Here is an 18,183-nt window from a genome sequence, read left to right as displayed (position 1 = left end):
CCTCTCCCCCCCCCACCGGGAGTCAGAGCCCGCTCCCTCCCCACGCCCACTCCCGAGGCCTCCTGCCATCTGCCTGTGGGGGGGTGGGGTGGGGTGGGGGGGTGGGGTGGGGTGGGGGGGTCCAGGGGTCCCTTCCCTACCGTCTGCCTCACCTTGACAGCAGAGGGCAGGGCACGCCTGCCCAAGGCCACTTGCACAGCCGGATGGCCAGATCGATTAAAAATCCCACCGGCCCTCGGGGAGACCCCAAGATCTTTGAAATCCAGGGACAGAATTCTGGCTGGAGAACACGGGGGGAGGGGGGAGGCCTGGCACAGACCCCCAAGTGTCCCTGGGTCCAGCCTCATGACCGAGACGTCTGGACTGGGTTCAGATCCCAGTTCTGTCACTTAGTAGCTGCATTGTGACGTGTCCCAGTGGGGCCTCATTTCGGAGAGGGGATCATCCAAAGGACCTAGGGTCTCCTAGGGTGGCTGTGAGAGTCGACAGCAGTACCTAAGGGCACCCCAGGATGGAGTGGGGGGCTCAATATCGGCGCTTAGTACTGAGGCGCACACTAGCTTCTTCCTCCTAATGCCCCTCCTCTGCAGGGGACTCTAACAGGTGCTCGGCTATCTTTCTGCCTGCCCTGTGTGTTTTCCTTTCCCCTGATCGGCTCTGGGGGGCCCCGGGTCCTGCGGACGTGCTTATCTCTCTGCCTGCCTACCACCCTCTTCCTGGCACGGCCTCAGCCACAAGCCAGCGCCGCGTTCAGCCCACAGGCCCCCTGCCCGCGGTGAAGATGTGACCGCGGCCGCCACAGTCCGTCCGGGCCCCGAGCGCACGCCTGTCCACGGACCCCACGCTCCCAGGACCCTTCCTGGCTGTGAGCACCGTGCGACAGCGTACCTCTCTCTCATTCGCACCGGAATTTGTGAGGCTGAGGAAGTTCACCCAGCTCAGCGGTGGTGGAATCGAGTCTTTAAACCAGATCCGTCCAGTCCAAGCTTTTCTCCCAAGGGTACTTGGCCCTAGGTCCTCAATGCTACCACGCAACCCTGGAGAGCCTGCCTCGCTCACTCTGTCTCTGCATTTTCCAAGCCTTTGTCCCCAGCCTGGAACGTTCCCCTGCTCCACAGGCCCCCCACCTGGCACGGGCCTGTCCCTCGCTCGTCTCCCGCCCTTGGAAATCCAAAAATCCAACACCCTCCCCTCCCTCCCAATGACTCCCGATCAGTCACCGACAGGATCCTTCTGTCACCAGAGCCGGGAGCCTGCGCGGGGCTCCAGACTCCTCCCCCCTCCACACCCACGCACCATCTGCCTCCCAGCCCCGCAGTCCTTCCGCCCGCCCGAGGCGCTCTCCCCCCAGCCCCTGCCGTCTCCTAGAGGAAGCCTCCGCCCTCCCCTGACCATGTACGACATGTATAAATAGTCGTACTATTATTACGGCTCTCATTATCATTCACAGCTCTTCTCATCAGATTTTAAGGTTTCATGAGCCACGGTATCTTTATCCTCACTACATCCCCTCTAATTTTTTTTTATGGTATCCAAAATAGAATCAGCTCTTTTTGTGTATGGAATGAGAGAGTAGCCAGCGCGTACTAAGTTGGGGCTCAGGCGTCGTTGGCAGGCCTCGCGTCCTCTTCTCCTGTCATCTTCAGTGCGGTGCTTTGTCGGCGTTGATTGTCCCTTATCTGGTATGCCTGGGATCAGAAGTGTTCCAGACTTGAGGGTTTTTCAGACGTTGGAATATTCACATGTGCGTAATGAAATATCTCTGGGATGGGGCCCAAGTCTAAATCATACACACACACACACACACACACACACACACACACACACACACACACACCCTCAGTGTAACTTTACCCCGTGTTTTTTGTGTGTCTCCCTATTAGCTGTGGCCTCTGGGAGAGAGGTGGACTTGGGGCTCATCATGTTGGTGCCAAGAAGTTCTGGGGTTTGGAGTGCTTTGGGTTCCCGTTAGGGAGGCTCGTTTTATAGATGAGGAGCTGGGGGTTCAGAGTCCGCCATGCAAGAGGCAGGGCTGGGCTTCTCGGGCAGAGCCTGCGCAGGGACCCGCGCCGGGGCCCCGGCTCACGGCGTCCGCAGGGGAGGCCGAGCCCGGCTGTCCTCCATCTCACCCGCCTGTGGTCCCTGTGGTGTTTGTGCCTTTGGTGGAATGTGAGAGGATTCGCTCAAACAGATACTTTCTTAATGTGCGTTGGGAGGAAAGCGACTTAACACAATACGCTTGTGGGCTTCTTGCCGTTACTGTTTCAAGTAATTAGTCTCAAGTAATAAAAGTAAGTTATTTGAAGTGGCTTGAAGGACAATGCTAAGTAAGCGCCGGGTAGCTTAAGGACAAGCACCAGCCATTTAGGAGGTTGTGTGGCTGAGCCCGGAGAAGTACTTCCCCGCGGAAGTGTGGGATTTCCTTCCCAGTCTCAGCTGGTTCTCAGAGCCACAGGCTGGCAGGTCACGGCCCTGAGCCCTCGGTGAGTTCCCTGGGCTTTCTCTTCTGTCTGTACAGAGGGAGCACCGCGACGGGACCGCACACAGTAGAGGCTGAGAAGAGGCCCGGGCTCCACTACTCCACCCAGCCCCCAAAGGACTCATTTTGCCCTGCAGTGGCCCTCGCGTCCCCTCCACCCTGAATCAGCGGAGGAGGGTGGATCTTCAGAGCGCCGGAGGAGGTCCCCGCGGGGGGCGGAGCGCGTGCCCAGAGCGTGCCCCAGTCCCCCCTCCGCCATGCTGGGCCCTCACTTCCCTCCCCCACCCCTCCGGCCCAGCGGGGGGAAGCCTGCCCTCTGCACCTTCCAGATCCCCGACGGCAGCTACAGGTGTCTGGCTCTGGAGGCCGAGGAGAGCAGCGGTGAGGAAGGCCTGCAGGGCGAGGCCGGAGGGGGCCTCGTGGATCTGGAGGACGACGAAGTGGCCCGAAGAAGCCAGGACAACGCTGCCTGCGGAACCGTCCAAGGGGAGCCACCGCTGCCCAGGGCTCTGATCACCCAGCCCCCCGGCTGCTCCTGGTTCCAACACGATGGCAGGACCGGCCAGGACTGGGATGGGGTGAAGGCCCAGCAGGGGATGACCACCAGCCTCAGCCCTGGCCCTGGCCCCGGGGAGGCCCGGAAACCAGGTAAGCTCCAGCAGCTCCTCCCTAGACTCGCAGGAAACCCCTCCGGTCTCCAGTATGGCTCTTGACTGCGTTTTTCCCAGAATGCATCACAGTGCCTAAGCATGGCGGTGAGAGAGGACCCATGGGCTGGCACTGGCGGCCCCCGGGCGTAACCCGAGCTGCTTAGAGGCCGAGAGTCGAGGGTCAAGGTCCAAAGCCCACCCAGGCAATCTCCAATTTACTAACAAGGAGGTGGAAGTGGAAATGTGGCTCAAGTGGTGGCGCATTAGCCTTGAGCAAAAAGCCAGTGAAAGCACGCAGCCCAGAGTTCAAGCCCTGGTCCCAGCCCAAAGCACACCCCAAGAACGCCAGGCGCTGGTTTCTCACACCTGCAACGCTAGCTATTCAGGAGGCTGAGACCTGAGGGTTAAGGTTTGAAGCCAGCACGGGCAGAAGATCCATGAGACTCTTATCCCCAGTTAACCACTTATAAACCAGAAGTGGCGTTGTGGTCCCAAGTGGCAGAGCACCAGCCTTGAGCGAAAAAGCTCAGGGGTAGCGCCCGGAGTTCAAGTCCCATGACTGACAAAACAAACAAACAAAACACACTCCTGCATCAAGAAACTGAAGGCAGGGCTGGGGATATAGCCTAGTGGCAAGAGTGCCTGCCTCAGATACACGAGGCCCTAGGTTCGATTCCCCAGCACCACATATACAGAAAACAGCCAGAAGCTGCGCTGTGGCTCAAGTGGCAGAGTGCTAGCCTTGAGCGGGAAGAAGCCAGGGACAGTGCTCAGGCCCTGAGTCCAAGGCCCAGGACTGGCCAAAAAAAAAAAAAAAAAAAGAAACTGAAGGCAGGGGGAGAAAGCCAGTACTACATGTGGTTGATTTTGTTATTATTATTATTTGCCAGTCCTGGGGCTTGAACTCAGGGCTTAAGCACTGTCCCTGAGCTTCTTTTTGCTCAAGGCTAGCACTCTGTGACTTGAGCCACAGAGCCACGTCTGGCTTTTTCTGTGTATGTGGTGCTGAGGAATCGAACCCAGGGCTTCATGCATGCTAGGCAAGCACTCTACCACTAAGCCATACTCCCAGCCCCAAGGTTGATTTTTTAAAAGCCTATTTCTCACTCTCACCTGCTTTTAATCATTAGGGGTAACCAGTGACTAAAGTCTCCCGATTGCACTAACCGTATGAACTTGGCTGCCTGGGCATTTTGTGGTATTAGCACTTGAACTCAGTGCCTTGAGCTTGCTCTGCTTGCTCACCTGGTGTCCAACCCCTTGAGCTGCACCTCAAGGCCAGCTTTTCACTGGTTGTTTTAGACTTTCCTGCCTGGACTAGCTTCGAGCCTCCCGACCTCAGCTCTGGAGTAGCTAGGTTTACAGATGTGGCCCTCGGCTCTCGGCTCGTCCACTTCGGGGTGTGGGGGATGCAGCCCCCAGGTGGTCACTGCGTTCTGGGGACTTACAAGGCCGGCACTGAAGCCTTGGCTCTAAGATGGCGTGGGTGAAGACGCTGAGACCCAGCGTGAGGGTGTTGTTAGCAATGGCTGAGCCGGGCCCACGCCCCTCAGGGAGGCTTGGGTCTCCCATCTGTCAGGGATGACAAAGGCAGAGGCCATATCACCTGGGCTGCACAGGATACAGTGTCAGCCTGGGGTGTGGGGCGCAGAAGGAAGGGAGGATGGAGCATCCCTTTCCCCTGCAGGGCGGGGGGGGGGGGGGCGGGGAAGCGCACACGGAATCGCCTCCACCGCGGCCCGCCGGCCGGGAAACGCTGAAGTGGGTCCAGATGGGGAGGACGTGAGCGGGGCCATGCCCCGCGCAGGCAGGAGCTGCTGCCAAACAGCCCCGGGAGGCCGGGGGCCCGCGGGGGACCGTCCTGGGAGGGCTCGTGCGTCAGGAGGCCGAAGGAACACTTCTCTAGAGGCGTCACTAACGCCCCTGCTGGCACCGCACCAGCCTCCCCCACCCGCCCCACTCTCCAAGGAATCCTCTTCCGGCCCTGGTCACCCGCCACGGACGGACGCAGTTCCTGCCCAGACGGGGGTCACACAGGGAGCTGGGAAAGCAGCAAGGCGGGGTCCTCACCTCCGCGGCAGCACAGATAAAGGGGCCACGACGCCTAACCCCACCCCAAATTCCTCCCCTCTTATGGACCTCTGCTGGAGTTCAAAAGGCAGACACACAGAGTTGGGATCCAGTGCCTATTAGCCAAGCCCTGGCAAGTCCCTTTCTCCTGGTAAGCTTCCCCGTCTCAATCTGAGAAAGCAGAATACCAACAGGAGCCCTAGCTACCCCCACAGAGCTGCTGTGAGCTTCCAGGGATCTGAGACGTGACAGTAACTAAGACAGCAGCTCTGTGAAGGATGTTGATGGTGATGGAAATTACCAGCATCAGCTCCACACAACAATTGTACTCTACGCTGGTCATTATTTCATTTAATTTTAGGAACCCCCCCCCCACTTGCTCAGGGATAAACTGTTGTTATTAAGGGCATTACTCAGACAAGATCAGGGCCCTGAGAATAAGATGCATGGCCAGCAAGCTGCTAAGCCATGATTCGATTAGCATCATTATTATTTTTTGTAACATTAGGCTTGTGCTCCAAGCTAACGTTCTCTTTCTAAGTTGTGTGGTCTGTGGATGCCCTGGAGTGAGCAAGATTGTAGGTAGAGAGGACAGATACAAGACCGAGCTCTAAGGAGCTGATGACATCTCACTCGGAGCCAGGGCGTGTGGTGGTTTGGGATCTTTCTCACTTCACTGTGTCTTTTCAAAGCAGGCATTATTCACCCCGTTTTACAGACGGACACCCAGGGCTCGGAGATTTATGTCACCCTATCAAGACCTCACAGTCGTTGCCAGCACCGAGTGTAGTCTGGGACAGCCCGAATCCTGTCTCATTAATGACTACACCGTTGGTCTTTCTGCTCTGTCTGGAACATGTCTAGGGACAAAGCAGGATGGGAGCGGGGGGGGGGAGCATTTCTCAGAGACGGCAGCTAGAAGGAGTCAAAAGCCAGGTCTTGGTCAAAGCTGCTATGGCCTTTCTGGGGACAGGGGGTGCTACAGAGCTGGTGCTCAGCTCACCAAGAGAATCCCATACCGAAGATGTCTTCCCTGGGTGCACTGTGCACACGCGGGCGGAGCCCAGAGACAGCACACAGCGAGTGGGTCTCACAGTAAATCGCTGGCAACGCTTCTGCCTCGTGAAGCTGCCAGGCATCTTGCTAAATGTTTTGTATGGATTAGTTCATTTGTTTAAATCTTCTAAATAGTCTTAGGAAATGCAAACTTCATCTTGTTTTCTCCCTCCTTCCCTTCCTCCCTCCCTTCTTTCTTTCTGAAATGAGAATTGGATTTAGGGTCTCATTTTTGTTAGGCAAGCACTCTAACACTTGAGCCATGCCCCTGGTCTTTTGCTTTTTAGCTAGGGGTTCATGTTAATTTTATCTACAGTGACCTCAGACTGTTGTAACAGAACTTGGTCATGGGAAACAGAGAAGCTACGTTTTTTTTGAGAGATCCATTTGGGAGTCTTTATTGGGTAGCCAGTGGCTACTGGTGGAAGCCACATTTTGAGAGGTCAAATTGGCTGCAGCCACCGGCTGGCTCTCCAATAAAGACTCCCAGGTTGCCCTCTCAAAATGTAGCTTCTCTATTTCTACTTCTGGCTTTATTTTATTTTTTTTGCCAGTCCTAGGCCTTGGACTCAGGGCCTGAGCACTGTCCCTGGCTTCTCTTTGCTCAAGGCTAGCACTCTGCCACTTGAGCCACAGCGCCACTTCTGGCCGTTTTCTATATATGTGGTGCTGGGGAATCGAACCCAGGGCTTCATGAATATGAGTCAAGCACTCTTGTCACTAGTCCATATTCCCAGCCCCAGGCTTCTGGCTTTTTCTGTGGTTAATTGGAGATAAGAGTCTCACAGACTTCCCTGCCCAGGCTGGCTTCAAACTGGGATCCTCAGATCTCAGCCTACTGAATAGCTAGGATGACAGGTGTGAGCTGCCAGCACCTGGCACCAATTTGTTTTATTGAGATAATATCTCCCTAGCTTTTGCCTGGATTGCCCTCCAATCATCTTTCTTTCTCCTCCTCCTATGTAGCTGGAATTACAGGTCAGCAGTACCGCGTCTGGTTTCTAATTTCCTTATCTCTGTTTCACAGATGAGGAAACTAAGGCATTGAACTTTAAGTGAGTTGTCACAGCTTCACAACCTGTGGGTGGAGGATCTGAGATTTGAACCCTGAGAGGTCTAGGCCCATGCTTTTAAACACTCTCTATTGCTTTGTCTCCATGGAGACAAGGAAGCAGGCTGTGTTCTTACACCCACTGGGGCTGGAAAAAGGTTGTTCAGCTCTGGGAATAGATAGATTTGGCCAAGCCATAATTCCTCCTGTTCAAATGGAACAGGGGGGAGACCTAGGATCACTTCTGGTCCAACCTAGGTTCTTTGCCAGTAACCCTTCTTTACTGGATGGGGGACATCTATAGAATTTGGGGGTTTCCAACTCTAGTAGATACTGTTGTGAGACTTGGGAATGGGCATGGGGATAAAGATATGGGTTTAGATTGTCTGGTGAGCCTGTCCTTGGCCATCCTTTTTTCTTTTTCTTTTCTTTTTTTTTTGGTGCCAATACTGGGGCTTGAACTCAGGGCTTGGGTACTGTCCCTCTTAACCTTTTTGCTCAAGATTGGCACTCTACCACTTGAGGCCCATCTCCACTTCCGGCTTTGTTTCCCCTCTGTTTAATTGGAGATGAGAGTCTACCTGACTGCTGGGACTGGCTTTGAATGGTGATATTCAGATCTCAGCCTCCTGAGTCATTAGGAAAACAGTTGAGCCACGGATGCCTGGCTTGGCTATCTTGATTAGGCAGAGGAAGCCACATCAGGTTAAGACCTGATTGTGGCCACCGGGTACTGCCACGGCCCCTGACTCTCAAGATTGTGACCGCAGACAGAACGAGAGACCAAGCGGGAAGCTGCCCGCTGCCCTTCCCCCTCACAAGTGGCTGCATAGAGTGATGGTGAGAAGCGTGACGCACACACAGGTGCGTGGGTACCGCCCTGTGCTCCCTGTTTGCACATGCCTCTGGCCCTGACACATTCACGGACACCTATAAGCACACTTCTCCACCTATGATGATACAACCATGTTCTCCGGCCAACACCCCCGCGTGTATGAACATAGCATAATGCCTGCAGACCCTGGCGCATGCAGGGGTAGACACCAGCACACAGCCCGCCAAAGGCCCCAGCCTCTGTGGGCATGTGTTAGATTTGCATCGAGAGCTCCAGCCCGATCTGAGAGCACAGCAGCAGTTCCTGCGGGTCGCAGACAAGCCCACCGCCCTCCCAGGCACGCCGAGTAAAAGCGCCTTCTCTCCACTCTTTTTCTGCACACCTACCTTCGGAAAGCTCTCGTGCATGCTCACATTTTCCTCTCCAGGCACATCCTCTCTTGAACGCCCACCGCCACACGCCTACGTGCAGCCCCAGTCGTGTTCTCTCCTTTCTCTTCCCCATCTCTGTCTCTTTCATACCCACCCACGCAGTAATCCTAGCCTCTCCCTCACACCCACACTGTTTCCTGGTTTGCCCGGCCGGCTACTTCCCCAGCACTTGCACTTGGAGAAGCCGTCTCGGGCCTCCCTCCAGAGTCCCTGCCAGCGCAGCCCACAGGACAGGAGTGGGGCCCCTGTCCGTGGGGGAAGGCTCTGGAGCCCAGAATCCAGACAGAGAGATGGGAGTGGCCAGAGGGGTCTGTCTCCTCAGCCCCTCTGAGCCCACCGGCTGGGGACAGGGAGGCAGCCGCAGGTGACACCTGTCGGTAGGTCTTCACTCCAGAGGGCCACGGTGGGCCGGAGGGGCCCAGCCGACCTCGGGTAGCAGAAGGCTCCACAGCGCGCGCTTGGCCTCTAGGGCGGATGAACGTGGAACCGCCTGGCCTGAAGGGGTGCACATCCCCCCTGCCCGCAGCGTGCTGGGGTTTCCCAGCCGCCGCGCGCCCCCCTCCTCCGGCGGGAGGGACGGGTGCGGGACGGTGGGAACAGGGCGAGTCACAGCCCCGCGCGCCCACCGGGCACCGCAAAGACTGCGGAGGGGCGGGGCTGGAGGGGCGGGGGGGCCCCCTCGAGGGAAGGCGGGCGGAGGGTGCGCTGCGCGGGCTGGGGGTCGGGAACGCTGGCCCTGAGTCCTAGGGGGCCCGAGGCCGGTTCCGGGCTCCGGTGAGGGGCGTCGGGCGGGCGGGGAGGTGCTGCGGCCGGGGCCGGAGGGGTGACCCCCGAGACGGGATCACAGACGTGGAGCGAAGCGGGGTGGCACCGGGCACAGAGCAGAGCGGAGAAGCGGGGTGAGAAAGACAACCCAGGAACGTAGAGCCCGGGGACGGGCGCCGAGGCGCGCGGGGCGCGGTGAGCCGCCAGGGCGCCCGCGAGGCCGGGGGACGGCGGGGCGCGCCCGGGGGCGGCGCGGGGCGGGGATCGCGGGGCGGCGCTAGGGCCCCGGGGAGCGGGAGGCCGGCCGGAGAGCGGCGCCGCCCCGCGCTCCCCGCCCCGCGCCCCGCGCCCGGCGCCGCCCCGCGCCCCGCGCCCCGCGCTCCCCTCGCCGGCGGCGGGTGCCCGGCAGCCCTCCGGGAGGCGGCGGCGGCGAGGCCGGGGCTCCGGGCCGGCCGCGGGGCCCGGATCGCGGGGCGCGGCGGGGCGCACCTCCAGACGCGGCCAGGTGCGCGGAGGCGGCGGCCCGGAGCGACTCGAGGTGAGTGGAGGGCGCTGGCTCGACGGGGAGCGGGCGCCCGGCCTCGCCCTCCCCGCCCGCACACCGGCCGACCCCCGCTGGGCCGGGAGTTCACACGTGGGCTCCAGGCCCCGCACGCGGGGCACCGTGGCCAAGTTGTTCCTGCACTCGGGGCCTCAGTTTCCCCACCTGTACTCAGAGGCTAGAGGGATCTGGGGGCTCCGGCAGCTCAGAAGCCAGAGGCCGTCCTGGCCGGGCCGCGGGGAGAGCAGCCCGGGCTCTCGGGGAGCAACAGGTCGGGGCCTGCGGGAGCCCCCCCCCTCCCCCCGCCTTCTCCCGGGCTGTCCGCACGCTGGGCTGGGGCGCCCGGCCGGACAGCGGATTGGGCTCCTGCGCCGCCCCGGCCTCCCGCGGGCGCCGGAGTCCGGCTTCCAGGGCCCGGCACTGGACGGAGTCCTCCAGGCCCCGGCACCTCCTAGGGAATCAGGCCGGTCCCCAGTGCCTTCGGGAGGGGGGGACACCTACACCGTCCGCGCCCGAGGCTCGCAGCACCCCCCTAACCCGGCCATTTGCTTGGAGATGGGACGGAGGGCGGGGCCCCTTCCCAGCCGCCGCCCCGGGCACAGGGTGAGGGGCCTGGGAGCACCTCACCGCGGGGTCTGGGAAAGGGTTCCCGCTATAGGCTTATTCTGAATGGGGACCGAGATTCCCTTCCTCGGGCGAGGGGACTGCAGCTCAATGGGAAGCTGCAGGTGGCTGGAAAGGAGGAGTCGCTGGGTGATCTGGAAAGGAGGAGTCGCTGGGTGATCTGGAAAGGAGGAGTCGCTGGGTGATCTGGAAAGGAGGAGTCGCTGGGTGATCTGGAATGGAGGAGTCCCTTTGCTGGGTGATCGGGCAGCCCCCCTCCCCGGCGGGATGGACAGGGTGGCCCTATCCAGCAGGCCACGCCCTGGAGGAGCGGGGCTGCGGGCACCCCCACCCCTTGGGTTTGAAGGATGAGACCCCAGAGGACACTAATCGGTGTGGGAGGGTGATGTGGGGCACCTCCCTCCGGTGTCCTCACCACTCAGGCCTGGCCTCCCTCCTGTGTTGTTGGCTGCTGGGAAACTAACAGTTTGCTCCCCCTCCACTTAGCATGTTGTCCCCCAGTGGTAGGATGAGAGAGAACCTGTTTGCTTGGTAGGGGTATCTATCCCCCGTCTCTGTCTCCATACTAGCGCTTAGGTTGGTTCCTAGCCTTCTCCGGTTCTTCCTTCCTCTGTCTGCACAAGAGGAGGGAAATCTGAAGAACTTCCAGGCAAAGTCACTTGCTGCTGTGCTGTCCTGGTTTGCAACTCCCAGTGTTTGGAACTGTCCCACTTCCCAAACCATAGGCCAAAACACCCCTCCCCAGCACCCCAGCTGTGACTGGAAACAGCACCCCTGTGGTTACAGGAACGCCTCTACCGCTTTCCGGGCTGTTCCCCTTTCACACTGCACCCTTGCTGTGGAAACAGAAAAGAGCCCACCTGTGGTGTGCAGCTGCCTGGTCCCTGACCAACATCAGCCCGCATTTTATCCAACCTCACGTTTTGAGTTGGAGAAACTGAAAAGTTTGCCCAGGATGGCAAACATTCTTTGGGCAGAAGTCAGCAGAGTTGTCCCCAGGGAAAGAGCGAGCAGCATCTTGATAAGGGAGAGGGGCTCCTCTCCCCAGAGCATGGGGCCGGGGGATGGAGGGCAGGAGAGACTTCTATCAGCATCTCCAGGGGTGGCAGGGGTCCCTCAGCCCCCACACAGCTCCCCACAATCAGGACAACTCGCCCACCAGGATGAACACCCCGAGGCCCCGGGGCCTGGCCTGGGAGGCACCCTTTCCTTCAGGGCAGCTCCAGGGCCTCCAGACATGAGCTCATTGGAACCACGGATGCCAGGAAGGGAGGGGCTGATAGGAAATGGGCAGGGCAGCTAGGATCGGGCACCGCGGGTCCCTGGGGAAGCGGAGCGACACCGGTGGTCAGGGCCTGCAGGCTCTGGCCCGCTGTAGTGAGGAGGCCCAGGGGAGGGTCAGGACCAGGGCCAGGCTGACCTCCGCCACTGCCGGTTGGTCACTTGCCTTCTTGGGACTCGAGTGTCCCCGACTAGCAGCAGGATGGGCTGGGGCTCAGGGACTGGGTTCGCACAGTGGCAGTGCGACAGTTCACAGCAGAGACCGACAGGTCCCTGCCCCCGAGCAGATTGCATTTTAATCGAAGCGATAAAGTGAGAAGCAAGGAAGCAGGGAAATCAGTGAGATAACAGGTAAAAACGGCACTCAAAAGCCGCCCTGCCAGGATGGAGAGCTACAGGAGGGGTTACTCTAGGTTAGTGGTAGAGAAAGGAGGTCTGCGCGCATCTGAAGCACGGTCAGGGCTTCTTGGAGGAGGCGTGCGTGGTTGGAGCAGTGCCCGGAGGAATGAATAAGAGGGCTTTGTGGGAGGTGGAGCGTTGAAGGGGACGGCAAATGGTCCATGCTAGCGTGGGTACTGGCTGTGGGTCGCACGCTCACTTCTCCCGCCCCCGGTTGGAGACCCGGAGGGGAGACGTGGTCAGAGAGCGCACGGAGCTGGCCTCTGGGGAGGTTCTGCCCACGAGGCCCGTGTGTGCGGACAGCGCCCTGGACTCTGGGCTCCATCACTCCTCAGTGAGGCTGCTCAGCCCCCGGGCCCTGGCATGCCAGAGGCTTCCACAAAGCCCTGTCTCTGGAATGAGGCCTTTACTGACCAGCTACTACCAGACATTCCGCCATCCCGGCTTTCGCCCTCCGCGTGGTGAGGCCGGCTGCAGGAAGCCGTGCTGACCCCACCCGCCTCCCCCAGGGTGGGGGTGGGTGGCGGGCAGGGTAGGTGACCGCCGTGTCCCTTACTTCCAGAGCGGCTCCCATGCAGATGCTAGGGCTGGACCCCCTGAGCTCTCCTCCTGGTTGGCTGTAAGATGTCAACTCACTGTGTAATGGCGCTGGGCTTTTCTCCTCCATCCATGAAATAGAGGTCATCATAGACCCTTACACTGCTGTTGTGAGAATGGAACGGCAGATGCTCCCAGGTGAGCTAGAGCTCTTCCCTGGCGTTGTGGATCTCGGATAAGGAAGCTCTTCGGGGACGGCCTCTGCTCAAGGCTCCTCCGAGCACCGGTGAATCGCTTTCTGGTGTGTGGCTGGGCGTGGGTCTTGGTGGCGAGAAGTGGGGGCCAGCACGGGGTGGGGGGGGAGGCTTGGATGGCTGACCGGATGGGGGTCTTGGCGAATGGTTGGCTTCCGTGGGCGTCAGGCTTCAGCTCTGAGCTGTAGTGACGTGGGCAGGAAGGACCCAGGGCTCAGCAGACCCCAAAGCATGTGCGCCTGTGGTGTCACAGGTCGAGGAAGGGGCGCGGAATGGGCTGTGGATGCTTGGAGGCTCGACCCTGATCTCCTAGCCAAGTCTCTTAGGCCTGCACGCTTGGTGGCTAAAAGCAGTTTTAGAAAGACCGGTTCTGTTGCCGGGTTCTGTGATTGTCCTCGGCTTTTCCTCGCCTACAGCTCTGTGAGATAGTATGATTGCCGTTTTACCGACGGGAACCCAAGGCCCAAAGAAGCGGGTTTCAGTGAGCTTCCGAGGCCACACACACACACACACACACACACACACACGAGCTGACGCCCCGATGTCAGCCTGGGTGGCCCACAGGACTGCAGGCTTCCCCCTGCACGGCAGAGTCTTTCGGGGAGGTGCCAGGGGCTCAGGCGCCGCCCTCTGCCCAGAAGCCCACGCTGCCCCTCAGGTCCCGACAGCAGGGACTACACAAGATCCCGGCCGGGGCTCTGAGCCTGGCATGAAAGTAGCTCAGCCTCTTTTCTCACTTTCTCTGCTTCCCCGGCCAGGGAGGATTAAGTGTGCCCTGTGGGTACCATGGGCAGGAGAGGCCCTGGCACGCCTCTCTGAGCCTGAGTGGGTGCCAAGCACCTGACTTGCACTGTGCCCTGCAGGCTGCTGTGGCCTATCGTCGTCCAGTTAGGGCGACGGGGGCCACAGGGTTCCCAGAGACCTGCCCCGGTGGCATGGACGGGAGGAGCCTTCGTCGCCGGGTTGCCTGCCCTGCCTTCTGGGCTGCTTGGCACTGCGGGCGCTGTGGAGAGAAGGGGCTTAAAGAACCCTGCCGTCCATCTCCACGGGGGCCTTGACCTCCACCAGGACGAGGATCCAGATAAGAGGCTCCTGTCGGGACACGTGGACGTGGGGAAGGGAGGAACCTGATTAAAAAATAGACCGTCACGCGCATAGGGAGCAGGCAAGCCGCCGCCCAGCCTGAGCCAGTTGGCTTCTTGGTGCCCACATGCCAGGCCCCCCTCGGGCCCCCTGCTGGGGACCCCGCCCACCCGCCCTGGCTCCTGGCCACCCCGCCTCTGCCTGCTCCTCCCCAGCCCGGCCTCCTGGCAGATGGTGCTTCATTGAGCTTGGGTGGGCCTGACGCTCAGCTGTGCCAGAAAGGCCTGGCGTCACCCCACGCTGGCTGGCCGTGGGGTTGTGAAGCGGGCCTGGTCCCTCTCTGGGCCTGCAGGTGGAGGAGGGAGGGATGGTACTGATGAAAGCACTGCGCGTCGAAGCTTTCGCTCCATCCCAGACCCCACGGAGAGAGGCGAGGGCCGCCTCGGAGTGGCCTAGCTTGAAAATGCCAGGCCCACAGCTCCCTGGGGTTGCATGAGGTTGCGGGCGGTGGAGGTGACCGCTCTGCGGTAGGAATGTGAGCCATGCCATTCCTCTGCTCTTCCTCTCTGTCAGCTAAAGGCATGGTAGGCACGGGAGTGGGGACACAGCCGAGGTCCCTGCCCTGTGGGGGCAGACGGGATTGACAGTAAAGCAAATAACAGTGTAATTAAAAACCTAATGAGTTTGAGGGTGAGGAGGAATGTAACCTCTGAGGGCAGAGAAGCCTCCCTGAGATTTGTGCATTGGGATTTGAACTCCGGGCCTTGGGCTTTTGCCTGGCTTTTTCACTCAATGTTGGCACTCTATCACTTGAGCCATTCCCCTACCTCCTCGACCTATCAGCCTTTTCAAAGGGCAAGAAGTGTGATCACGAGTCCGTTGCTGGGTGCTGGTGGCTCACGCCTATAATCCTAGCTATTCAAGAGGCTAAGACCTGAGGATCTCGGTTGGAGGCCAGCAGCCTGTGGGAGTCTTATCTCCAACTAACCACCAGAGAACTGCAAGTGGGGCTTTCGCACTAGCTTCGAGCAGAAAAGCTCAGGGACGGCACCATCCGGGTCCTGAGTTCACACCCCATGAATGACAGAGAGTGGAGGAAGAAGGGAGAAAAGGGCTCGAGGCAAAAGAAGCAGCGGGTGCAAAGGCCCCTCGGGAAGACCGAGCAGATGCGGAGGGCCAGTGTGGTGGGTGTCAGGAGGGCGTGGCGGCTTTCGGGGTGCAGCGGCACGAGGCGGTGGCCCAGTCATCCGGGGCCCGGAACCCCAAAGGGCTTTGCAGCACACACTGGGGTGGAGGAACAGCCGGGTCCCGGGGCTGCCGCGGACCGTGCCTCAGTGGGCCTCTTCCTGGCTCCCTACACCGAGTCGGGTCCCTCTCTTCCTCCGCCCGTCGTGTTTGCACGTCGGCGTGCTGCTTCGGAGGTGGCTGCAGCCCTCCGGAGGCCAAAGCTGCGGGTGACGGCGCCGACAGCTCTCTCCCGGGCTCCCGGGCTCAGGCCTTTCCTTCGGGGCTCGCTTCCCGAAGCACCTGTGCGATAGAACTCAAAGCGTTGCCCGCCGCCCAGGAAATGCGCGGGAAAGGCGGACTCTCGGGCCCCCGCCCGCCCCTGACTCCGCATGCCTGTTCCTCCCTTCCCCAGGCCGCGCCTGCGCGCTTGGCCTGTGAGAAGAAGCCCTGTCCTGCGTCAGCCCTTCGCGTCTCAGCCTCGGTGTTGGAATGGAAAGTCTTGTCGTTGATAGTCAGGTACTGTCCCACTTGAAGCACGCTTCCAGCCCTTTCCGTTTTCGTTTGGTTTTGACGGGGTCCCGAGCCTCCGCCTGGGCGGCCTCTGACTCCCGTTCTCCGTCTGCATTCTCTGGAGAGCGGGGGTTACAGCCATCTCACCAACTGGGTCGGCTGTGTTTGAACTTAAGAAAATAATTTAAAACCTCTCCAAAGCTTCACATACAAGACATCGAGGAGGAGCCCTTCCTTTTCTCATTTATTCACCCCCTATGTGAGAAAGCGGGCCCAGGCATCCGTGTGGACGTGGGTGTAGACAGAGGCTGTCAGAGGGAGCCCCCACGTCCCTCCTCACCCTCACCTGGCAGAACTCGCCTCCGGCACCCTCTGTCGTGGGAGTTTGGGAAGGTGGGTGTGCAGGGAGGGCACCCGGCAGGCGACCTGCAGCCAGTGACAGCGTCTCTGCTTGCCCCACCGACTGCCCTGCCCTCTCCCCTCTGGCATCCCTGGAAGGGTAGCCGGGGCTATTCTTAGCAGGCCAGGATGGTGAGGAGAGAACGTACTAGAACATGCATTATTTATGCCTCTGAGTCAACAGGATTACATGCAGGGCTCCGGGGACACGGCCCTTCTGGCGTGGCCTCTGTGGCCGCGGTGGTGGGAACATCTACTTTGTACAAAGTAGGGGGGCAGCCTCCCAGAGCGCACAGCCCACGGCCCCACCCTGCCTGCCCTGGGCAGGGCGCTGGGCCTCAGCCCGGGAAAGGCGTCCAGAGAGAGGGCGACACGCGCCGGAGTCGGGGAACATCACCTCATTCCCAAGTTCACTCAACGTGGAGTTAGGGAGCACGTGTGTGTGCAATGCACACTGTTCTTCCCAAGCTCACACATTAGCCAAGGTGAGAATGAGGCCTGCGGCACCCAAATGTGTGCACCCAGCACCCTGTGCGTGGACTCATCCGCTCCACACACGAGTGTGCACACGCAGCACCGCGCACCGTGGACTCATCCGCTCCACACACTCGAGTGTGCACACCCAGCACCACACGCCGTAGACTCATCCGCTCCACACACTCGAGTGTGCACCCAGCACCATGCGCGTGGACTCATCCACTCCACACACTCAAGTGTGCACACCCAGCACCCTGCACCGTGGACTCATCCGCTCCACACATGAGTGTGCACACCCAGCACTGTGCACCGTGGACTCATCCGCTCCACACACTCGAGTGTGCACCCAGCACCATGCACGTGGACTCATCCACTCCACACACTCGAGTGTGCACCCAGCACCCTGCACATGGACTCATCCACTCCACACACTCGAGTGTGCACCCAGCACCATGCGCGTGGACTCATCCACTCCACACACTCGAGTGTGCACACCCAGCACCCTGCGCCGTGGACTCATCCACTCCACACACTCGAGTGTGCACACCCAGCACCCTGCGCCGTGGACTCATCCGCTCCACACACAAGTGTGCACACCCAGCACCGTGCACCGTGGACTCATCCGCTCCACACTCAAGTGTGCACACCCAGCACCACGCACCATGGACTCATCCGCTCCACACACTCGAGTGTGCACATGCAGCACCGCACACCGTGGACTCATCCGCTCCACACACTCGAGTGTGCACATGCAGCACCGCACACCGTGGACTCATCCGCTCCACACACTCGAGTGTGCACCCAGCACCCTGTGCGTGGACTCATTCACTCCACACACTCAAGTGTGCACCCAGCACCATGCGCGTGGACTCATCCACTCCACACACTCGAGTGTGCACACCCAGCACTGTGCACCGTGGACTCATCCGCTCCACACACTCGAGTGTGCACACGCAGCACTGTGCACCGTGGACTCATCCGCTCCACACACTCGAGTGTGCACACGCAGCACCGCGCACCGTGGACTCATCCGCTCCACACACTCGAGTGTGCACACGCAGCACTGTGCACCGTGGACTCATCCGCTCCACACACTCGAGTGTGCACACGCAGCACTGTGCACCGTGGACTCATCCGCTCCACACACTCGAGTGTGCACCCAGCACCATGCACGTGGACTCATCCGCTCCACACACTCGTGTGCACACGCAGCACCGCGCACCGTGGACTCATCCGCTCCACACACTCGAGTGTGCACACCCAGCACTGTGCACCGTGGACTCATCCACTCCACACACTCGAGTGTGCACCCAGCACCCTGCGCCGTGGACTCATCCGCTCCACACATGAGTGTGCACACCCAGCACCCTGCGCCGTGGACTCATCCACTCCACACACTCGAGTGTGCACACCCAGCACCCTGCGCCGTGGACTCATCCGCTCCACACATGAGTGTGCACACCCAGCACCCTGCGCCGTGGACTCATCCGCTCCACACACTCGAGTGTGCACAC

The 18,183-nt window shown here is 60.2% G+C and overlaps 1 protein-coding gene across 1 annotated transcript in view; it reads left to right on the top strand.

The window, feature by feature from the left end:
* Positions 1–18,183, top strand: part of Synpo (synaptopodin) — a 44,361-nt gene that overhangs the window by 11,447 nt on the left and 14,731 nt on the right. The window contains 1 exon segment of the mRNA XM_048331393.1: positions 2,519–3,127. Within this exon segment, the coding sequence (XP_048187350.1) occupies positions 2,737–3,127 (391 nt within the window). The 5' untranslated portion in view covers positions 2,519–2,736.

This window comes from Perognathus longimembris, chromosome 22, assembly GCF_023159225.1.
Source record: "Perognathus longimembris pacificus isolate PPM17 chromosome 22, ASM2315922v1, whole genome shotgun sequence".
NCBI lineage: Eukaryota > Metazoa > Chordata > Mammalia > Rodentia > Heteromyidae > Perognathus > Perognathus longimembris.
Note: the sequence above shows the minus strand (reverse complement) of the source record. Positions and strands in the feature narration are given on the sequence as shown.